We start from the raw sequence: 25012 nt of genomic DNA, 5'->3' as shown, positions 1-25012 counted from the left end.
TGATTTCATTCTTTGTGTTTTGCAGGCCTCACAGACGCGGGAACCGGCAGCACTCTCAAGAGCAGCTTAGTGACTGTCAGCGACTGGGATGATTCAGATGAGATATAATAAAACGCAGCAGAGCAATACCAAAACTTTCAGAAGCTAATAAACCATATAATTGTAATATCCAGTACCTGTTGTAGCTCAGGCTTAGTGTTTATTCAGGGACAGCAGTGCAAAAACAGCCTTTCATTCCTTGAGTTTGATATTGACAGTGTTAAAGGTACTTTATATGAAATATAAAGGTACAAGTACAGATAATACTAAGGAACATCCAAGGGATATTGCACTTTAAAACAATTGCCTCATATTTTTGATTCTTTATATGCTAAATGATTTATTAAATTCACTTTTTATAACACTTCATAGATTCTTCTTTGCTTTGCTCCCGTTATATATTAAAATGTATTGGATTAGAGAAACTCTCAACAGTGTCAACAAACATTCCAAATGTTTCTAGATTATTTCTTTAAACATTGGGCTACACAATTGAGTCCATGGGGGGTCTTATGAGTCTGACAGTTCGTGATGACTGGCTTTCTTGTGTTCTGCTCTCTCTCCTTCCTCTGCTCTCACTGTATGATTGGTGTGAAGGAGGGATGATGACTGTTGTGGGTCTGGACGAGCCCGGCCGCATGTACGTCCGTATTGTACGTGCTGTCATGTAGGTTGGGGGTCTTCTGGGTTGTTTATTGAACCTGAGTGGAAGCAAAAAAGGTACAAGTTTAAACACAAATTAGTTTTTTGTTCATTATTTAGCTGTAGATGTTTACTGTGTGACAGGCCAGACCTTTTGGGGAACGATTCTTTCCCAGAGAAATAGCCCATGACTGCACTTCCACATATAACCAGACAGGAACCTCCCCAACCGATGAATAGAGCGGCACCGAGCTCAAACCTGAGAAATAAAAGTTGCTTATGGTAAAGGACCATATCATACCGATTTAATTTTTAACATTTAATTTTTTTATTCAGTCCAACAGATGAGAATCAATTGATGAAGAAATTTAATTGAAATGCATTATGAAATTAAATTAATGTCGAATTACTTTTCTATTTCATTGAACATAAGTCTATCACTGGCTGTCACTCTGCAGCAATCTATTTTGCAATTGAGGGTGTTTACACAACAACAGTGCACTAAAAACAGGTGTTCAGACAGATGCGCAAAAACGTCTAAAATGCTGTATTATGCTGCCAGGCCAGTAGACGGCGATATCACTTTGTAAAGAAACACTGCGTCTATAGATGGAACAAGTAATACGCATGTGCATGACGTCAGCGTTTTCACAAAATCAGGTTTTTGTAGTTTACATGGAAGTGATAAACGGTATAGTTTTCAAACCCGTTTTCAGAAGTTTGAGTTTGCAGTCCCTCAATATGCCATTGTCGTGTAAATGAACGGCCAAAACGCATAAAAAGCGTTCTGTTTTTTGCTGAAAACGGTGTTGTGTAAACTGAGGGTGCTAAAAACGGCAAGGTTTTTTCTTTGTACAGATGACAACTTTATCAAAACGATCACACGGATCCGCGAAAATGACTAATAACGCTGTATTATGTCACTTTGTAAAGAAAGACAGTGAACTCAAGATTACCCTATAGACTATAGAAATTACATAATCTATTATTTTTTGTCTGATTTTCATTCTAAGGATGTTAATCTTGATAATAGTGTAGGCTATAATGGAGAGATAGCCTATCAAATGCATCAGCTATCGATATCAAGAAGATTTAGCATTTACAATTTATTTACAAAATGATTATTATTATTAGGGTAGGCCTACTTGTATGATTAAATTGATATTTAATTTGCCCCCGCGATCATTTCATAATGCATCAATGCATAACCGACATGCTGCATAATAAAAGAATAGATCGATTAGCTTACTCCATTATTAAAAAATATTTTGCCCAATTAAACAAGGAATTATAGGCCTATAATTAAATTATTATCAGTCTATAATATGTCAGAAAACTAGCCTAGAAATCTAGACGCACTCTAGCGGCAGCAATTTAATTTGCAGCCAGGGCCGTCTAGCAACTCTCCGTTGGCTTGCGAGCTGGAAAAACCAAACTCTGGTCAGGCCAATCACTTTGTGTATAGAGTCGGTGGGCGGGCTTAACATAATGACGGCAGAGTTGTGGCGGTTCCGCGTGCTACTTGTAAACAAAGAATCTGGCGAACAGCGGTCTTTTTAATCGGCTTTGGCCGTGACTCTGGAAGACTTGTTGTTAAGCTTTTCTTTGAGAAAAGAACAAAGAACGGCACTGAAGTCATTCTTAAGAAAGGAAGATGTGTTCAGAGTTTTGCCCGACCGGATACGGTGAAAGTTTAATCTATCAACTAGCTCCGCTTCACCTTCTTCTTCACTCGGGTTGGTTGTAGCGCTATCCTATTGCGTGCAGAGGGAATTTTAAAGACAACCGTTTATCCCACCCCTCGGATTGAGCCCTGCCAATGGTGATCTTGATGTGGGTCTGGCTTGTCAGGCTATCAGAACACTGCAATAATATCAGTGTCAATGAAAAGTAAGAGCAGCTTTATTTCAAAAATAACTTGTTTAACCCGAAATGGGCCTATACTTTTCTTCTAATTTTTTTTCACAATATGAGCCACAAGAGAAATATTAAGAATATAAATTAAGACAGTTATAGGCTACGTTATCAGCATATGTTAAAGCAGATTTATCTCTTTTGTCTCTGTGAGAATATGCGGTGAAAGCTCGTCAGATTGTACTTTCACTTTCTGTAGTGAATAATTGACTAGGTTTGAGACTTAACCGACTCTCGCGCACATTGCGTGATATCCACTGACTCGCCTTCATGATTTAAAACGAAGAAAAAAAAAATCTATATTGAGACGTGACATTTTTTTTCAAATGATGGACAATGGTTCACATTTCCTGTGATAATAAAATTAAGTAAATATTAAATAATAGTAAATAAAAGTAAATCAATTGTGAAAGTAAAACAAGTAAATTAATGATCAAGCAACTAAATGAATAAAAGAGGCACTGGTGGTTTGAAAGACTTAGATTATCCATTTTACAACACGAACTGGGGGCACAACAGTTTGATACATTTCTGCTATTTGTTAACTGCCTACAGAACTTAAAGATCTCCCTCTTTTCGTTTTCTTTCTTGCTGCATTAAAGATGAAATGGTTCTGTAGGCAGGAACTTCTGCTTTCGCGCAGGCGCAGTGATGAGAAATAGGGCAATCAGTTCGTAGCTCTGCTTCAGCTGTGCGATATCCTCACGAGGGGCAACCAGAATTTCTGACATGCCAGAAATTCATCCGATTGCCGATCGGGAGAGTATTGTCGCCTCTCGTTTCAATCTGTACACTGCACGAACACCTCACGACAAAGCTGAAAATCAGCCCGACCCAAAAAAAGAGTCGCATGAGTCAAAATTCGGCTCGAATTTTGCCTTAAGCCCTATTCGGACTGTAATTGTCCGTAAGTCCGTAAAAATACATTTGCATGCTACCTCAGTGATGAAACTCGTGCATTAGGATGGGGATTTATTCACGGTGGAGGAGCGAGTTTTGTGATCCTGCGCACCTGGGAACGCGCTGCTCACGTGGTCAATAACATGATTGTATGCTGTAAATAAAATGTCATATGCTTAGTAAAATAAGAATAAATGCATATTTAATTTAATAATAGGAAAATAATATCCTAATTATTATTTAATTATTTAAATCAGTTTAAAAAGGAAGATCTATTAACCCACATTATAGTTAAAATTGTTTTCTGGGTGTATTTTATCTCAAAATAAATAATCCACATGGAAATGAGCGGAAATAAGTTAATACAGCCTCTTATGAGGTAAACATAATTGCTGCCGTAATAACGGCCCATTTCAGATGTTTATGTGCTTTTTTTATTTTTTGAGCGGTGATGGTGCAAACGCGCGGTGCTCTGCAGTGGTCAAAAAGGATATAAACAGTGAATTTTGAATTGATATATTCTTGAAAACTCAAGAGATGTAGATTCAGACTGCAATTCAATTACCACACGCCCTTGGTGTTTGTCAAAAACAGTAGGTAATTCGGCCTGGGATTTTTACGCGGGTGGTGGGAGAAAAACACTGACATTCTGGATTTGGACGGCAATACAATCACCGACTAGCCTCTGTCAATGATGAAAATACCTCATGACCCCATAAGAAACAATTACCGTCCGAATAGGGCTTTAGAATTAGGATAAAGTTGTTTTTTTTCATGGTCCAAGGAACAGTTCTGTCTCAGAAGACCAAAAGATATTTGACTCCTCATTAGGCTACATGACATTGACATTTTACATCAATCACTAAAATATCTACTTCTTAAAAAAAGTTAGACAAACAGTAATATGAACAACACAAATGTCATAATTACGTACTTTGATTGTAAGTAATATGGATCCACAAATTCTGAACGCACTTTATTTCCCCACCAGGAGTAGACTATCATACCACAGAACCCTGCAAAAATAGGCATCAGTTAATGATACTCAATTTATGCTTTATGCAAAAATGACTATGAAGGAATGTTCATACCGGATGCCATGTACGTCAATGCTGCTGCGAATGTAACTCTGGCGTTGGCGAGCTCAGAGCCTCCGATTTTGGTGCATTTCATCCCAATGAGGGCAAGCACAGCCCCCCAGAAACCAAAGATCACAGAGACCACAGCCAGAGCCCTGCACACATGGAGGAAAACTAACAACCACACAAAGACATGCTATTAATATCACAGCCTTTCCTCTTAATAGAGAAACGTCATAATATTATACATCACCAAGGCTGCATTTACTTGATCGAAATACAGTAATATCATGTAATATTATTACAATTTGAATGTTATATCTTCCAGCATCATTACTCCAGTCTTCAGTGACACATGATCCTTCAGAAATCATGCTAATAGGCTGGTTTGCTGCTCAAGAAACATGTATGATTATTATCAATGTTGAAAACAGTTGTGTAAAAAATTTTTTTTTCAGGATTATTTGATGAGTAAAAAGTTCAAAAGAACAGCATTTATTTTAAATAGAATCTTTTGTAACATTATAAATGTCTTTACTGTCACTTCTGATCAATTTAATGCATCTTTGCTTAATAAATGTATTCTTTCCCCCCAAAAAAACACTTACTGACTCAAAACGGTACGGTAGTACAATGTTGTAAAAACTTTCTATTTCAGAAATACTGTTCTTTTGAACTTTCTATTCATCACAGAATCCCAAAAAATGTTTAACACACCTGTTTTCAACATTGATGATAATCATAAATGTTTCTTGAGCAGCAAATCAGCCTATTAGAATGATTTCTGAAGGATCATGTGACACTGAAGACTTGAGTAATGATGCTGGAAGATATAACATTTAAATTGTAATTATATTTCATGATATTACTGTATTTTTGTATCTGATGATGCTGACAATTCAGCTTTGCCATTACAGGAATAAATTACACTCTAAAATATATTCAAATAATATTTTATTTGAATAATATTTCACAATATTACAGTTTTTTTTGTATGCAGCATTGGTGAGCATAAGAGATTTCTTCTAAAAACATAAAAAATTTATTTTACTGATCAAAAACGTTTGAACGGCAGTGTATATATATATATATATATATATATATATATATATATATATATATATATATATATATATAATTGTTTTTTATTCCGTTTTTTGTCACCAAATCATGCCACAGTTTCTCAGTTTCAAGAGTGATACTGTAACATTACAATAAGGTTTCATTTGTTAACATTAGTTAACATAAATTAACAATAATCTTAACATTTACCAATATTTTTTTAAGATCAAAAATTGAATTTGTTAAACATTGATAGTTAATGCACTGTGAACCCTCATGAAAATGTTTATTAAGCACCATTAAGAATACATTGCTCATTGTTAGTTCATGCATTAACTAATGTTAACAGATGAGACCTTATTGTGAAGTGTTAGCTGTGATTCCTCACCAGGCAGGTCCATCATGGAAGGGTAGTATTTACAGTCAGATACTCCTGTGGTGTCTGAGACACAATCCATCCAGAGGTTGGAATAGTAGTTACCGGTGGTCAGAACCACGGAGCTGACCTCCGAGAAGACCCAGTACTCAGTGGCCAGGGTGGAACAGATCAAAGTCCAGCCACATATACAGGACAAAAAACAGCCAATCTCCACATACATCACCACTGTTCGCTGCCTCATGCTGCCGGCTTCATATGATGGATGAATGAAAGAAAAGTTCAAAGATCGATGGAAAGAGAGTTCCTGAACTGCTGAGAAGTTATAAGTCAACATGGAATAAAATTACATGGTGGTGTGTGTCCTTCAAGGACAGCTTCCTCCTGTCTTTGTATCTGAACCCAGTGACTCCACAATGCTTTTTTTCGCCATATCAAAGCTTAAAACTGGTAAAACTACATGGTTTTACCTCATAAGCGATTTCTCATTCCATGAGGTCTGTCAAATCTCTGAATCTGACAACCAGGGTCACAAGCCCGTGAAAGGACATCACTTGACCTTTCCCAGGACATCATCTGTGATAAAGGAACCAGCCAAAAGTGCATTCGGTAAATTATGGATTAAAATAAAACGCTGTGTGGAAAATATGGGACGTTTTTATCTGTTTCATCGTCTTTCCAGATGGAAATCTTAAGTCTGATAGTTTATAAATGTAAAAGATTTAAGTTTTCGTTCATGTCCACAGTAAAAAACAGTATACACGACCTGTGTGTTGTATTGAAAGGACATCGGCTAGATATTCAATATAATATCATATGGTCAAGTATGTTCTGACATCAGATATTTATCTTCTATATACAGGCTCATATAACATATAAGGTGTAAGTTATACGTTATGACTGCTGTAAATCTGCACGTACAGTGAAAGTGATACTGTTTATGTATAAACAACATTCAGCAATGTTTGAAATACTTGCAGAAAAGGAAAGTGAAACTGCTATCATTTTTATTCATATTTTTCAGTTTTAGTTTTATATCAGTTGTAGTTTATTTAGTTCCAGTTAGTAATTTTAGTGCTTCTGTCACGGTTGTGGGTGCAGAATAAAGGGTGGTTTATTGAAATAACAAAATAAAACAAACACAAACAAAACACCCACGAGGGGGGGAAACCAAACTTGAAATAAACTAAACACAAGGAGCAGGAACATGTAGCATGACAGGGAACAGATGACATCCGACAACGATCCAGCACAGGACTGCAAACACAAGGTGAATATCCGCAAGTTCCCTACGCCCCATGAAGCCTTGCGTCAAAAGTGGGAGCATCTTTCGGTTCAAAGTAAACAAGCGGGACTTTATGCATTTCCATTGTAGTTTATGTGCACGTTTTCGTATCAGATAGAAAATGTATCTGACTCAAACGAGCGCAAACGTTTTTTATGTGCGTTTATAGAATTCATGTGCATATTGCCGTTTCCATTCAGCATTTTTTGATGCGATATCCCAAAATAGAATCATAAAAATAAAATCATGAAAATAGGTGGATGGAAATATAGCTTTATTGACTTTCATTCAAGCTATCCACATTTGCTAACGATGTGGGAACACAACCTCAACGAACTTTCAAAAGGGTGAAAGGGTGTTACCTCCTCTGTAACTTAGGTGGTTGGGAGAATGACATGAAGAAGTGGCCTCGCATCATTTTTAGCTATTTTCTAGATTCAGTAGCCTGTGATGGTAAGGCGATGAGCAATTTGAAAAGCTTAGAGGCGTATCAGTATCTGTCTAAAAGCAGACATTGAGCCGAGCCTGAGCCTACACGTATCCCATCACAAGGCATGGGTGCTGGCGTCAGTGACAGGTGAACTACAGACAGCGGGTTGTTCATGTATTGCAGGGCCAGGACACTGTTGTAGTCATGCAGGTCAGTAAAGTAAGGACAATTAAGGGCACGAAAATTTTATTAATACATAATAAATTGCATAATAAATGTACTAAACTGAAATGTTTAATGTGTGTCATTCATGTTGCTTCACAGTAACCTTCACTTAACCCTTGTGGCACCACAATAAAACAAATAGTAAAAATGATCATTTTGAAACCTTGCCACTAGCTATGTTTCCATCCACCTATTTTTATGCGCATTTTGGGATATCGCATCAAAAAATGCTGAATGGAAACGCCAAGATGCGCATCAATTCTAAAAATGCGCATTAAAAACGTATGCGCTCATTTGAGTCGGATACATTTTCTATCCGATACGAAAACATGCGCATAAACTACGATGGAAACGCATTTACCCAATACATTCCTTGATGCGCATAAAGAAAATCATGTGACTTTCGCGATGTAACAGCATAACTGTACTAACCAGCGGAAAAATCTTGTTTGCACAGCATCTGAAATGCTGTTTTGGTCTTTCAGAAGTATGTTGTCAAAGATGCTTGGTATATTTCCCTCCTAGAACCGTCTTACACGACTGCGTCCCCACACAGCACATCTGCCTCTGAAAGCATGACAACACGTTTATTGAGACGCACAAGTTTCTCTAATACCCAAATAATTTATTATATACGAAAATGATTATATATGGTGGCTTCTCCTATGTTTCTTAGTGATTTTTTAGCTGTAGTTTATCAGAAAGTGACGATTATGTTCTCTTCGACTCACTGGATGGAAACGGTGCTTTATTCGCAAATGTTTTATGCGATATTGCATTTTTGCGCATAAATTATATTCGCAACTTTGGATGGAAACATAGCTAATGATCCGAAAAACACTTAGCCTCTTCATTAACTAGCACACAAAATAACATTGGTATACTACTTCCACCCCCACCTCACCGGAAGTTGTACCCACATTCTTTTTTACAGTAGCGCTCCCCGGAAACAGGTGGATAAAGGGAACAAACAAGGCAAGTAATGAGGGAGAACAGGTGGGGAAAATGAACCAATAATCAGATAACAAGATGGGCGGGGTTGACAAGCGACCAGAGACATGACATCAGACCAAACATGACAAACACACCACATGTGCTTACACAGGACAAGACAGACATATGAGAGGAGACATGACATAAGCACAAGACCAGAATGAACAAAATACAAGACAGACATGTGACAGCTTCAATGTAAACTTATTTAAATTTGTTGCCAAAGAAACGTTTCTAATTTTCAGTTAGTTTAAATCTTCTAATATTTATATTTTATTTCAGCTCTATTTCCATTAACAAAAATGTTTTTAATAGTTAATAATGATAAGACTCTTAGACCTCCCTATACTTGCATTTCACTGGAGAAGAGGAGAAATAGATAATAAAAAAACATGTTTTGTTTAAAACATCTTAAAAACGTTTTATTGTTTTCTTGCATTGCTTTTTTACATCATTTACAACAAAACATAAAAGTAGTGAAGAAAAATAGTTTTGACAAAGCACAAAACTTTTGTTCCACATTTAATTTTATCTCATGGGTAATGTGTTTTCTATAAATGAAGGAATGAACCACCAATAAATAATTGTTTGCATTTTACATTTTTGCACAAAAGATTCCAGGCAGCATGACATTTAACAATTTTTAATTCATGTTACAAAAATACATGCATTTAAATCCATAAAATGGAGAGTTCTTTGAGATTTGTATTACCACTGTGTTCATGTGTGGGGGCGCCATGGTTATGAAGTAATAAAGGAATTTTTTTTCAAGAGAACTATGTTTGAACAAGGCAGTTCCCTTTTAAAGTGGAACTTCGATGCTGCGTCTTAGTGTTGATGCTATGGAATGCTATGCAAAAACTGCTTGCTGGGTTGGCTCTCTTTTTGAGAGATGAGAGGCAAGCGCCTGCATACGGGACAGGTCCAGTGGCTGCTGAGGCAGCACGGTGAATCCGATCATGGGGCTTGCAGGTCGAGCCGGCGGAGGAATTTGTGAAAGGGGCTCAACAAGCATTTTCTGATCGTCCTTCTCCCATGAGACTTCTGTTTCTTCCGGATCTTCACACTGAGGTGGAGAGATCCTGGAAGAAGCCATATTCAGCTCGCATTTTTCTTTTCCCACATTCGAATTATGCGAGTGTGGAGGGTTTATGCGAGCAAGGATATATGAAGATGCCCCTGCAGAAGAGATGCTAGCTATCTTTTTCTTCTAAGCCATTGCAGACCACCTCATGGATGATTGGCAAGGCGTATGCGACAGCGGTCAGGCTGCTTTTGCAGCCATATCAGACTTTCCTGCTGAGAGATCTGGATCAGGGGCAGGGATTGGCTCTCCATGCAACCAAACAGACTGCCACAGATATTGGTCGTTCCATGGCGGCTATGGTGGTTATGGAGAGGCATCTGAGGTTGAACCTCTCAGCTATGATTAAAGAATGTTTGTCCAGTATACCTGAGGGTATCACTTCATCATAGCTGTCTGCGAGAGTTAAAAAAAAGATGAATGGAAAGATTTTGGAAACTTTCTCCAGTGCTTCTAGGGGCCACAAGCTTTAGGGATTGGAGAGATAATGTAGAACAAAAGAAAATTACCATTTCACATCAGTCCCCCTTCAGCATAATAGCTGAAAGGCTGTTATGAGGTTGGACAGGCTGATAGAATGTAAGTGACCATGTTATACAGTCCCTACATTATCCGTTGTGTACCCTTTGGAAATATCGACACTCCCTTGTTGGCTCGTAATAGCGCCGTAACCATTGCTGTGCTGGCACAGGGATGGAGCAGGTTTTTGTTAAAAGAAAAACAGGAATCAGAAACCGTTCTCTATGTCACCTGTTTCATATTGCTTGCTGAAAGCCGTGTTTTCTAGCCTAGAAATCTAGACGCACCCTAGCGGCAGCAAATGTAATTTGCAGCCAGTGTAGTCTAGCAACTCTCCGTTCGCTTGCGAGCTGGAAAAACCAAACTCTGGTCAGGCCAATTACATCGTGTAGAGAGTCGGTGGGTAGGCTTAACATAATGACTGCAGAGTTGCCGCGGTTCAGCGTGCTAATAGTAAACAAAGAAGCTGGCGAACAGCGGTCTTTCGAATCGGCTTTGGCCGCGACTCTGGAAGACTTGGAGTTAAGCTTTTCTTTGAGAAAAGAACAAAAAACAGCACTGAAGTCATTCTTAAGAAAGGAAGATGTGTTCGGAGTTTTTGCCGACCGGATACGGCGAAAGTTTAATCTATCAACTAGCTCTGCTTCACCTTCTTCGTTGCTCTGGTTGGTTGTAGCGCTATCCTATTGCGTGCAGAGGGAATTTGAAAGACAACCGTTTATCCCACCCCTCGGATTGAGCCCTGCCAATGGTGTGTTCCCAGACCCAACATCTTGATGTGGGTCTGGCTTGTCAGGCTACGTATTTTCAGATTAGGTTAGGATGAGCATATACTACCAGTCAAAAGTTTGGACACACTTTCCCATCAAAGAGAATGGGAAAGTGTGTCCAAAATTTTGACTGGTAGTGTATGTCTGAGGACATCTTGCCCCTTCACCTGCCCCTCAAGGTGAGAGTGACATTGGTCAGTGGCTGTGGAGAGCAGAGGTAGATCGCCTTTTGCATCTCTCTCTTGCTCCACTCCGATACCCTGAAAGTACCTTTCTCCAGGGTAGAGATAATGTATAAGAATTATACACAAGAGCATCCCATTCTCTCTTCCTTATTCTCCCCTATATTAGGATCTAAAGTAGAATTATACACTCTGATATGTAGGAGTTATGTTAGACAGTAAGGATCCATGCTTTTATTGCCACCCTCTCCAATTGTTAATTGGAGTTTTAAGTAGGGCTAAACGCTCCCTTCAAGACCTCCAGACCTGTCAGGCAGTCTGCAAGCATCCTTCCATTTAATTTGACTCCCTCCCCAACAATGGTTGGGTTTGAAGTAGGGATATGCACTCCCCTTAGGATGGGTTGCTTTCTATTCCTCGCCTACTTTAGTGTGGTATTTGAATTCGCTGCCTATAGCAGGTCTTGGAAGTGCCTTTACTAAAGTTAGTATGAGCTTGGTAAAGGATAATTGAGGTTGCATATGCGTCCATCCCATTCTCTTCATTGCCACTCTCCCCAATCATAATTGGGTAGGGATGTGTGCTCCCCCTGGGATGGGTGGCAATACTGAAGGTGGTAGCTAGGACCGAGTAGAGATGGACTGCATCTTAGAAAATCGAGTATTCAGGCATACCAGAGAGGCTATGTTGAGTATTCCCCTGCAGCTCTGCTTGGGGCTCTAGGCTGAGGCCTGTCCCACAGAGTGGTGCCCTAGCATTTGTGCACTCTGGCTCTAGGGAATGGTGCCACTAAGGCCTATTTAGTGCTATGCCCACTCTGCTTGTGCATATTCACAGCTCAGTGAGGCAGGCATTCCTTCAGCATGGCTCAGTTGTATTGGTTCCCCATAGCGTCAACACCAAGGAATAGCATCAAAGTTCCACTCCGAAAGGTAACGTCTCAGGTTTCGAATGCAACCCGGTTCCCTGAGAAGAGTAGGGAGATGTTGTGATAGGGAGATGCTGTGAGATGCTGTCACCTTCAGACAAACTAATTGATGACGTGTAATTTAGGCACCTTTTTATACACACAGACAGTCCGTGTGAGATGTCACGGAGTGCCGTCTGCTAATGAATATTGGCTTGAGACCATTCTCTCTGATGCCGTTCCCCATAGCGTCAACACTAAGATGCAGAATCTCATTCCCCTTCTCAGGGAACCAGGTTGTAGAACCACGTTTTAACTGGTAGAAGTCATTTCCCATGTGTGTTTTTTCCACGAGTTCACACTTAATATAAAAAAATCAGATATAGTAAAAGAGTATGCGTATTTGGTGTGCTGTCCGAGGAGAGGGCTCTGAGCTTGGTATTTTGGCCCGAACCCAGAGTCCTCCCCCCGTATCCCTGGCTGTGATAGGAACCAGCCAAGAGTGAGGAGTCGGAGTGGCTGAAAACTGTTGAAGAATACACTCACCTAAAGGATTATTAGGAACACCTGTTCAATTTCTCATTAATGCAATTATCTAATCAACCAATCACATGGCAGTTACTTCAATGCATTTAGGGGTGTGGTCCTGGTCAAGACAATCTCCTGAACTCCAAACTGAATGTCAGAATGGGAAAGAAAGGTGATTTGAGCAATTTTGAGCGTCACATGGTTGTTGGTGCCAGGCGGGCCGGTCTGAGTATTTCACAATCTGCTCAGTTACTGGGACTTTCACACACAACCATTTCTAGGGTTTACAAAGAATGGTGTGAAAAGGGAAAAACATCCAGTATGCAGCAGTCCTGTGGGCGAAAATGCCTTGTTGATGCTAGAGGTCAGAGGAGAATGGGCTGACTGATTCAAGCTGATAGAAGAGCAACTTTGACTGAAATAACCACTCGTTACAACCGAGGTATGCAGCAAAGCATTTGTGACGCCACAACACGCACAACCTTGAGGTGGATGGGCTACAACAGCAGAAGACCCCACCAGGTACCACTCATCTCCACTACAAATAGGAAAAAGAGGCTACAATTTGCACGAGCTCACCAAAATTGGACAGTTGGAGACTGGAAAAATGTTGCCTGGTCTGATGAGTCTCGATTTCTTTTGAGACATTCAGATGGTAGAGTCAGAATTTGCCGTAAACAGAATGAGAACATGGATCCATCATGCCTTGTTACCACTGTGCAGGCTGGTGGTGGTGGTGTAATGCTGTGGGGGATGTTTTCTTGGCACACTTTAGGCCCCTTAGTGCCAATTGGGCATCGTTTAAATGCCACGGCCTACCTGAGCATTGTTTCTGACCATGTCCATCCCTTTATGACCACCATGTACCCATCCTCTGATGGCTACTTCCAGCAGGATAATGCACCATGTCACAAAGCTCGAATCATTTCAAATTGGTTTCTTGAACATGACAATGAGTTCACTGTACTAAAATGGCCCCCACAGTCACCAGATCTCAACCCAATAGAGCATCTTTGGGATGTGTTGGAATGGAGCTTCGTGCCCTGGATGTGCATCCCACAAATCTCCATCAACTGCAAGATGCTATCCTATCAATATGGGCCAACATTTCTAAAGAATGCTTTCAGGACCTTGTTGAATCAATGCCACGTAGAATTAAGGCAGTTCTGAGGGCGAAAGGGGGTCAAACACAGTATTAGTATGGTGTTCCTAATAATCCTTTAGGTGAGTGTATATGTGAGTCAGCTACGTATATACATATATATAGGCCTCTTGTGCTGATTGGATGGATCATTTGAATGTGTTCCTCCCAAACGTGGTTAGTAAAACAATTGTCCTGAACCAGTGTTTTTTCAGTTCCAATGTTTCAGAGGTAAGAGTTCTTGATGAAGAGATGTGTAGTGGCTCCAGATGGAGAGGACACTTTCTTGCTTTTTAAATGTGATCCGTTGATCATTGAGGCCCGTGAGGAGCTCACTGATCGTGACACTTCAGATCTGACAGAGCCTCTTGATTTATCCGAGTGTTGCGATCTTGAGGGACGTCCAGTTCTGGGGGTGTTCTTTGATGGAACATTTGACGTAGGTGATGTTTCAGACTTGGAGGAGAGCTCAGATATCGCTGATTTGTTGGATTTTGTGGAGAGTTCAGATATGATGGATATATTTGCGTGAGAGGAACGCAAGGCATTGCTCTCCACAGCAGGAACGCTGAGAGCTGGTGCACTGAGGATAAACATTTTATGAAGTATATATTAAATGAATAGTTCACCCCTAAAATCTTAATGTCATCTTCACATAGCTCTTTTCCAAACAATGACATTAAGCCATACCAAACCACCATAAACCAACAATTAAAGTAATACATATGACTTTTCACAAATAAATCATGATTCAGCTTTCTTATTAAAAAGTATTCTAAATGTATGAAAAAACATAGGCATTGTTTGAGGATCTTTTGTGAGAAGTTCAACTGTGCAATTATTAATGAATGAGACACACTTTTAAAGTAATATGATATATTTTTGTAAAAACAAAAAAGGGAGGTCATTATAACAGAAAGTCTGCCCTGAGTTTGGAAATGTTGCAAATATGTTAATCGATATAATAAATGATGGAGTGAGGCGCAATTTTTTAATTTGAAGACGAACGCGATTGAGATATGAGGAATACTTGGAATATAATGCACAGGTCATATGGAGTACTTTTAATATACTTTTATGCGGTAACACTTTACAATAAAGGTACATGAATAATCATGTACTAATACCTGAATTGATACTTACTTCAACATGAACTTAGGGAAGATATGAACTAATCTTGAACCAATCTTGAACTATCCTGAACTACGACTGGAGTCATAAGGATTCATGTATGAATAACAGCAGCCTAAAAGGGATAGTTCACCTAAAATTGAATTGAATAGTCATCATATTGTTCCAAACCTGTGCAAGTTTCTTTCTTTGAACACAAAAGAAGATATTTTGAGGAATGTTGGTAACCGGACAGTTGACGGTAGCCATTGACTTCCATAGTATTTTCTTTCCTACTTTGGAAGTCAATGGCTACATCAACTGTCTGAATACTAGTTGTACTAGTGCATGTGATTTCATAGTAAGTTTATGATAAAATACATTTAGTTAACAATTAATTATGATGTGCCCCCTCAAGTAGTCATGACAAAATATTAAAGTTAACAGGACTGAGTTGATGTTAGTGTATGGTTAGTTAATAATGAGTTAAGTATGGTGTGCCCGCTCAGGTGTAAAGTCCTTAACATTACAAATCGTTTACTAAAATATGAACAAACAAGTGCCCTATCATACACCCGGCGCAATGCGACGTCATGTGCAAGTGTTTTTTGCTAGTTGCAGCCCGATGCAGTTATCATCTTCACATCCAGCGCCACGTTGTTTAAATAGCAAATGCACTCGCGCCCATCTGTTCACCCATGGGCGTACTGGTCTGAAAACTAGGTGTGTTTAGGCACATTGTTGGCACGTTGCTATTTTGAGGCAACTGAAATCGACTGCACCATTGACCAACAGTATTTTTTGTGTTATTTAAAGGGAGTGTTAGTAATATACGCATATAGTCGGGTGCACAATATGTGTACACTCTGCTTATTACACACACAGGGATGAGCAGCAGCACACAAACATTTCTAAATATTAAAAATAAAAGGATTCCTCTCTGTAGAAGCGCTCAGTCTTTCCGCTCAAAAATTCCGCCATGTAAATAGCGTATCCGCCATGGTGCAAGCACAACTGGCTTTTAAAGGGAATGGGAGATGAGACTCTGATTGGTTTATTGCACGTAATGCCCAAACCACACCCATGACTCATTAAGAGACTAGGGACAACCCTTTTGAACCATGCGCCTGGTGCGCCGACTGTTTTTTTTCCATTGTTAAACTGGCAAAAGTGGATTCGGACACGGCCTAAATGCACCTGCACCGTGCTCTTCGGACCATGTGTTCAGATTGTTAAAATAGGGCCCTAAGAGTGCCAACCTTATTACTTTACACCACCGGTACAAAAACCAAAGATAACAATTATTTGTAGTTATTTTATTTTCATTTATATAATTAAACAAATATGGACTCCCAAATATGGAACCCCAAACATACCTATTAAGACACATTTTTACATGTAAAAATCGGTAAAAATAGGGTGCGTCCATAAGCTTATGCTAATCGAAGCATATAGCTACATTTAAATGACAAGAAATACGGTTAAAGGGATAGTTCACCCAAAAATGAAAATTAGCCCATAATTTACTCACCCTCAAGTCATCCTAGGTGTATATGACATTCTTCTTTCAGACAAATAAAATCGGAGTTTTATTACAAAAGTCCAGGCTAATCCAAGCATTAGAATTGGATTTATAGCTGCTCTCTTTTTTAAGTCCATAAAAAGTGCATCTGTCCGTCAAATAACGGCTTGGGGTGTTAATAAAGGCCTTCTGAAGCGAATCGACGCGTTTGTGCAAGAATATAATACATATTTAAAACTTTATCAAGTAAACTTTCGGCCGACCGCCTTCCGTGGAAAAGTGTTGAATGTTGACAGTGAAACTCAAGATGCGTACGGGACATCATGACGAGTGTACCTGGTCGCGTTAGTCTTTCGATCGGCAGGGGAACTTTCAACAGTTTTTCCATATATTGAACAGGGAAGGCGGTCGGCCGAAAGTTTACCTGATAAAGTTTTAAATATGGATATTTTTCTTACACAAACGCATCGATTCGCTTCAGAAGGCCTTTATTTACACTCCAGAGCCGTGTTAAGCAGTTATTTGATGGACAGATGCACTTTTTATGGACTTCAAAAAAACAGAGCAACTATAAATCCAATTCTAATGCTTGGATTAGCCTGGACTTTTGTAATATAACTCCGATTTTATTTGTCTGAAAGAAGAATGTCATATACACCTAGGATGACTTGAGGGTGAGTAAATTATGGGCTAATTTTCATTTTTGGGTGCACTATCCCTTTAAATACTGTACATAACTTTCTGAAAAATCCCAGTACAACATACAGTACATGCAAACATGTCTTTGATTAATTCGGTTTACCAAAGCAGTCAACATTTACTATATTAAAATGGCAGCAAACCCATAGGAAGACAAGTAACACGCCAAGAGAGCACCTAAAGTGCGCCATTAATGAGTGTCCCACAAGAAACAAACCCTACATACAGTAGTCCCGGGACGAAAAGTAGCTATGATGACTAAACATAAATGAACAATATAAATGAGAAAACGGTTGAGATCAAATTGAATTTATTAGTGGTAGTGATTCAACTATTTACCACATTTTATTAGATGGATCTATGTGATTAATGGCTAAATAATCATGTGCAATCATGTTCCAATTATTTATCGCAAAGCTGCAGGTGGCAGATTATGATATTACAGTTGAAATTATGACTGTATTGTATTTATATATTTTTATATTTATATTTATGCATTTGGCAGACGCTTTTATCCAAAGCGACTTACAGTGCCCTTATTACAGGGACAATCCCCCTGGAGCAACATGGAGTAAAGTGCCTTGCTCAAGGACACACTGGTGGTGACTGCTGGGATCGAACCAGCGAACGATTCTGCGTATCAGTTCCACCATCTCTTTAAGAAGTACTTCTTAAAGTATTAAATCACTTTAAAAGTTAGAGTACTTCTTATTTATTCTTATGGAGCCTAATTGGTTTAGTTTACCCCTAAATGTTAATTAATACATTAAATATAAAACATGCAGGCTATTAGTTAAGGCTGCTGTTATTCATGCATGAATCCTTATGACTCCAGTCGTATAGTTAAAGATAGCATTTCATTCATTGGTTCATGATTACTTCACATCTTCCCTTATCATGAGTTCATGTTGAAGTAAACATTAATTCAGGTATTAGTACATGATTATTCATGTACCTTTATTGTAAAGTGTGGTGTTGTTTTGTGTTCTTGGATCTTGGGCTTGTTGTTGATTGTGAAAGATTGTGAAAGAGCTGCACGAAGATTCCTCAAAATTCCCTCTTGAGATCCATGAACAACAAAAAAAACGTTTTTTTTTTAACAGTGCCAGTGTACAAGTGCAAACTATCTATATTTAGATACTTGTAACTAACATAGAAAACTATACATTGCGGCAATTTATCGTTTTCTATGTTAGTAGCTAAATATAGATAGTTTGCACTGGAACTACATTGGAACTGCACATTTTTTATTTTATTTGTATTATTCTGAATTTCAACACTCACCTGCTGTATGTCTGAGACCAGATCTTGCAGACTGAAACTAGGAAGAAAATCCCTCCAGTGATCTGAAAAGCACATCCTGACCATCCAAGGAACAATGGAGTTCCCAAGTCAAATCTGAAATGTTACCACACTAATTAAACAAATGAAATATACTAATGAAATATTGAAAAAAATAATTCTGATTGATTGTGATATCAGAAAACATAAGAACACAAGGATAGATAGAGCAGGATCGGTTGCTTACTCCAATCCATCAAATCTAGGGTTGAAATTCTGTGCAGAAACATGCTGAGCGTAAACTGCATAACCAGAGGCAGCCAGCATACCTAAGAGAACAGACTCAGTAAAACGTGTGTAAGCATTGTTTATGATGGTTCTGCTGTATTTTACAAAGAAGTATAGGCCTACCGCTTGTTACATGACAGATGGCTCCTGTGAACACGGATCGGTTCTTCTCTTTGTGTTTTCCTCCAATGTAAGTGCATTCCATCCCTACAAGATTCAGGATAAAGCCCAGCATTCCGACAGCCATCCCAGACATCAGCAGAGCCCTCACGATCTGAAGGTAACCTGAACATTCAAGATCCAAAGAACTTATTATAATATATAATATTTTATATATATATATATATATATCAATCTGACTAGCTGACTATCTTGCTAACTATCCATCCATCCACCCTTCCATCCATCCATATCCAGTGTTGGTGTACTAAATAATTAGTTACTGTAATTTGATTACTTTTCCTTTGAAAAAGTAAAGTTTTTTTTATGTAATTTAATTACAGTTCCTTCTGATTTAATTGAACTAAATACCTTTGTATAGACTGTAAAACAATTATAATACAATAGTGGAATTAACATCAAAATTTGAAGTCTTACTTGGCCTATGGTTAGCAAAAATCGTACCAATTCGTACCTTCTCACAACAATTCGTACAAATTCGTCATATTTTATGAGGTGGCTAATTCATACAAATTTGTACGACCTCACTTGTACAAAATAGCCACCTCATAAAATATGTACGAATTGCCGTGAGATCAGGTTGGTCTGTCTGTCCATCTGCCCATACATGTGTCTGTCTGTCTATCTATCTATCTATCTATCTATCTATCTATCTATCTATCTATCTATCTATCTATCTATCTATCTATCTATCTATCTATCTATCTATCTATCTATCTATCTATCTATCTATCTATCTATCTATCTATCTATCTATCTGTCTGTCTGTCTGTCTGTCTGTCCGTGTGTCTGTCTGTCTATCTATCTGTCCATCCGTCCGTGTGTCTGTCTGTCTGTCTATCTCTGTCTGTCTGTCCATGTCTGTCTGTCTGTCCGTGTCTGTCTGTCTGTCTATGTCTGTCTGTCTGTCTATCTATCTGTCTGTCTGTCTGTCCGCCCGTCCGTGTGTTTGTCTGTCTATCTCTGTCTGTCTGTCCGCCCGTCCGTGTGTCTGTCTGTCTATCTATCTGACTATCTTGCTAACTATACATCCATCCACCCATCTATCTATCTATCTATCTATCTATCTATCTATCTATCTATCTATCTATCTATCTATCTATCTATCTATCTATCTATCTATCTATCTATCTATCTATCTATCTATCTATCTATCTATCTATCTATCTATCGTAGCGGCCAAAAGTGATGTCCAGAGGGGATATTTGACAATACAAGTTTGTTTATTGATTAAACTATATATATATATATATATATATATATATATATATATATATATATATATATATATATATATATATATATATATATATATATATATATATATATATATATATATATATATTAAACCTTTTAAATATGAAGGAAGAAACCTTCATATTTGGCAAAAAAGGCAAACTAAAGCAGGTTTTATGTTACTATGCAAAATAAATGCATAGAAAAACACGAAAAGCATTGACTATACAACATAAATATTTAGTTGGTTCTCTCGTTTTCCCACATGTTCATCATTTCTATGTATGACAGCCTGACTAAAAATGATGTCCGCACAGTTTAGCATGTTTCATTGCATTTTTACAAATAAAACAATTGACTTCAAGCACAAAATCACAATACTTTTGGCCACTACTGTATCTATCTATCTGAGAGTTTTGGGGTGTAAACTGTTTAAGTTAATTGTACATGTAGATTCAAATACTTTAATGTCCATACCTTCCACGGACCACAGCACAGGGAAGTCGTAGCAGTTGGATGTGGAAGTGGAGTCCGTGAAGCACGCCCTCCACAGACTGGACCAGTACCAGCCCACTGATATGATGGAGCTCCCACCTTGCCCTCCGATAGAGGCGATCTTCCAGCTTTCCATGGCCATGGAGCAGGAAACAAAAATCCAGCCCAGTACCGCTAACAGAAAGCCCCAGATCTGCATAGCACGAATCTTCATCTTTGCTCTGGTTCACACTGTACTACGCTGATCAACCTACCTCACAATTTGTAGCCTTTCTTTGCTCTCAAAACGTTGCCACTTCCAGCATCTCTTTGCCTGTTGTTTGCAGTATCATGTCAGTTTGTGATCCATTAAACTGTTTGCTCATAAGGATCTCTACTGCTCTACAGGTCAGTAAACTCACTTTTGTTTTGTGCTGATGTGAATGTTTGACTCTCCATGTTCCCAGGGATTTGTTTGTAAGTTTATGGAGGACAGAGAGAATGCTTACCTCGGGTTTCAGCTCATATTTCATGACACACACTACGTGCAGACCAGTCATCTAGTTTTAAACTCCTTATTCATCATCTTAATTTATTTTTAACAAACACAGCACAGGGCCCTTTGTAAAAAAAAAAAAAAAAAGTAACACAATTTAAAAAAGAGTATAGCCTACTTCAAAATAATATACTTTAAGTATAGCCTTATATAGCTATATTTAAATAATATACTTTACTTTTTTCTTAAGCATAAACTGAATTTAATGTTTTAGTTGTATGTTAACGGCAATTAAAATAAAATGTATTGGAGTTTAATTTTATATTAAATGCAATTAGCTGACCCACTTAAATAAGACTTATGTACATCTTTATATGTCATTTCATAATTCTATTGTCTTTGAAATATTGCTAAAGTGTAATGTTGAATGTACAAGCAAAACTATACGTTAATGTAATTTCTGTATTTATATATATTTGTAATTAGAAAATACTGTATGTAATGATGAAGCTGCAGTTTAGTACATTTAAATAACTTTAAATGTAATATTGTATAACACATATTTTTTAAATTATAATTATATACCTTACCGCACAAGGCTTTATTATGTTAGTCAACACTTCAAAATAAGTGCATCTTTAAAGCACCTCACAAGATCATTAAAACAAAATGATTTAAAATGTACTTCAACTAAAACTGTTCATTTGACATTAAGTGCACTTTTTAAAAGTGTACTTAAAGGGATAATTCTCCCAAAAATGAAAATTCTGTCATCTGTCAGTTACTCACTCTCAAGTTGTTCCAAACCACTTGTTTCCATAGTATGGAAAAAATACTATGGAAGTCAATGGGGACCACCAACTGTTTGGAAACCCATATTCTTCAAAATATCTTCTTTTGTGTTTAGCAGAAGAAAGAAATTCTTACAGGTTTGGAACAAATTGAGGGTGAGTAACTGAAAGATGACAGAATTTAAATTTTTTGGGTGAAGTATCCTTTTAACTGTGTAAAAAAAAAAAAACATAGTGCCCCATTATACGCCCGGCGAGTGCAAGTGTTTTTTGCTAGTTTCAGCCAGACGCAGTTAGGAGGTAAGACCTTCATCTTCGGAACACAAATGAAGATATTTTTGTTGAAAGCTGATGGCTGAGAAAGGCTTCAGAAAGGCCTCCATTGGCATTCAGTCCATAAAAGGCACTTAAAACGTCGTTACAAAGTCCATCTCACCACAGTGACTCTACAATAATTTTACGATGCGATCAATGTAGAATCCAACAGCTTAGACACGCGCGTCTTCCTCTGCTTGTAAACAAATCGCTTCTGGGTCATGTGTCTGAACGCCGGATCTGCGTAAAATTTCTCGCGCATGCGTCGTGGAGGCACACACGGAAGACAAGAACAAGTTGGATAAAGGTGTTATTTCGATTTTTTTTGAGCACAAAAACTATTGTCGTCGCATCGTAAAATTATTGTAGAGTCACTGTGGTGAGATGGACGTTTTAAGTGCCTTTTATGGGTCTTGGGAGTGTAAATGTACTGAATGCCAATGGAGGCCTATCTGAAGCCTTTCTCAGCCATCAGCTTTCAACAAAAATATCTTCATTTGTGTTCCGAAGATGAACGGAGGTCTTACGGGTGTCGAACGACATGAGTAATTAATGACATTTTTGGGTGAACTAACCCTTTAATCTTTTAAGATTGGTCTGGGGAGTCTGCTCTGTATTTTCTACTGCACAAGAGGCGTGATCAATGGGCATAGTTCAAATGACTCTGTACGAAATTGGATAATCCTTCTACCAATCAGACTACAAGAGGCGTGATCAACGGGCATAGTTCAAATGACTCTGTACACAATTGGATAATCCTTCAACCAATCAGACCAACGATCCATCGCTTCTCTATCATCGTGTTAAACCCGGCAATAGCATGCCAGGTGAATAAGCCGGTTTGTGATTGGTTCCCGCAAATTTGTAACAGAAGCAGAATAAAAAGATGCACAGGTTTCCAGACTGAGCTGCAGGGCAAAATCAAATCGTTGGCAGATCGGGCTGGGTTTACCCAGTCTAAACAACTGCGCCATTGACCAACAAAAACCTGGTCTAAAGTCAATAGCGCAGTATTTTTTGTGTTATTTATAGAGCGCGTTAGTAATATGTGCCTATAGGCGGGTGCATAACGCGCGTACACTCTGCTTGTTATACACACAGGGACGCGCAGCAGCATACAAACATTTTTAAATATTAAAAATAAAAGGATTCCTGCGAGCGTTCAGGCTTTCCGGTCGCTAATTCCACCATGTAGCGAATCCGCCATGGTGCAAGCGCAACTGGCTTTTAAAGGGAATGGGAGATGAGACTCTGATTGGTTTATTGCACGTTACGCCCAAAACACACCCATGACTCATTAAGAGTACAACGCTTTTGAACCGCCAAACGTTTTTTCCGTCGTTAAACTAGCAAAAGTGGATTCGGACACGCCCTAAGTGCACCTTTGCCATGGGCTCCAGACCATGCGCTCAGATCATTAAAATAGGGCCCAAGTCATAAAAGTGTACTCTCTTTAAGTTCCCTTTTATTTCATTAGTAGGTTTTATCTGTAAGTATACAGTTTTTAAAAAATATACTTTTAAGATTTGAAGTACTCTATAAGTGCCCATTCAATAAAATTAGTGCACTTCTTTTTCACAAGGCGGTGCATGGTATGTATGGTCTGTTTATAGGTGCAGTTCAGGGGCGTTTTCAAAAGGGCCTTTATATTGCCAGAAAATAGCCTCAGGGTTCATAACATTATTAATTTCATAAAAGTGTGTGTGTGTGTGTGTGTGTGTGTGTGTTCAATAGACTTAATTAACATGGTGTTATCAGGTGTGTGTATGTGTGTGTGTTGTAATATACTGTCCCAGATTCCGCCGTTTGATGTTGCGTTCTGAACTTTGATCAGGTTTAGAGAGGACTTGCTTGTTCCATCTCCTGGAGAACGTAAGAGACCTTCTGAGAATATAAAGAATGATCAGTGCTTTCTTCATGGTTTTAACTAATGAAGCCAAGACTGGGATGTTGAATTACGCCTTTGTTTGCTGGAAAAGCCTCAGCCATTATCTGAATGACTCTTTGGAAACAGCGCTTCACCTCCTACTAAGATACATTATCTTCAGTGGAAGGGCCAGCGCAGAGATGATAAAACAAGACCATGATGCCCTCTGGTGGCCAATTTTGCACTCAATCACTTCTGATGAAGGTCATTGGTCTGCACAAGTTGTTTATTAGTGGTGTTTGCTAAATTTGGTATTTAAACAATTCTGTAAGCCTAAGAATTCAGATTTGGTGCGTAGATTGTCCTTCACTATTTGCGGTGATAATCTTTTAAGAATTTAAAAAAAAAAAAATGTTTTTGTTTTTTTGGTTATGCAAAAGTTAAGGCAAAATTATTATTATTATTATTATTTTAAATGTTATGGGAATGTTACTTTTTTAATGTATTTTTCTATGGTAACATTTGGAAGATTCATCCAAAAATCAGTTTATCAGATTACATTGACTCTACACTGAAAAAAATGATTTATGATGCTGTTCACTTTATTTAAGTAATTCATCTTGATTTAACACCATTATATTAGGTTTCTGGTTCAAATGTAATTGATTCATGTTAAA

General features: G+C 38.3%; 3 protein-coding genes across 7 annotated transcripts in view; 1 reads left to right on the top strand and 2 right to left on the bottom strand.

The window, feature by feature from the left end:
* The window catches only part of dzip1 (DAZ interacting zinc finger protein 1), a 33734-nt gene extending 30868 nt beyond the window's left edge, over positions 1–2866 (top strand). For all 5 annotated transcript variants that reach the window (XM_079840912.1, XM_079840914.1, XM_079840911.1 and 2 more), the window contains one exon: positions 26–2866. In XM_079840912.1, coding sequence (XP_079697038.1) covers positions 26–108 — 83 coding nt within the window. In that variant the 3' untranslated portion in view covers positions 109–2866. The remainder of the gene's footprint in view (positions 1–25) is intronic.
* Positions 524–6256, bottom strand: LOC307141020 (claudin-10-like; the record flags this gene model as incomplete). Its single annotated transcript, XM_079840916.1, has 5 exons — positions 524–740; positions 833–940; positions 4430–4511; positions 4587–4748; positions 6025–6256. 5 exons carry the CDS (start codon positions 6254–6256, stop codon positions 524–526), a joined length of 801 nt encoding a protein of 266 aa, XP_079697042.1.
* Positions 6257–14301: 8045 nt separating this feature from the next.
* Positions 14302–21101, bottom strand: cldn10e (claudin 10e; the record flags this gene model as incomplete). Its single annotated transcript, XM_079840039.1, has 5 exons — positions 14302–14659; positions 18692–18805; positions 18936–19017; positions 19100–19261; positions 20870–21101. 5 exons carry the CDS (start codon positions 21099–21101, stop codon positions 14302–14304), a joined length of 948 nt encoding a protein of 315 aa, XP_079696165.1.
* Between the last annotated feature and the right edge of the window lie 3911 nt (positions 21102–25012).

Source organism: Gobio gobio, assembly GCF_949357685.1.
Source record: "Gobio gobio genome assembly, chromosome: 17".
Taxonomy (NCBI): Eukaryota; Metazoa; Chordata; class Actinopteri; order Cypriniformes; family Gobionidae; genus Gobio; species Gobio gobio.
This window is presented reverse-complemented; position numbering and strand designations above follow the sequence as displayed.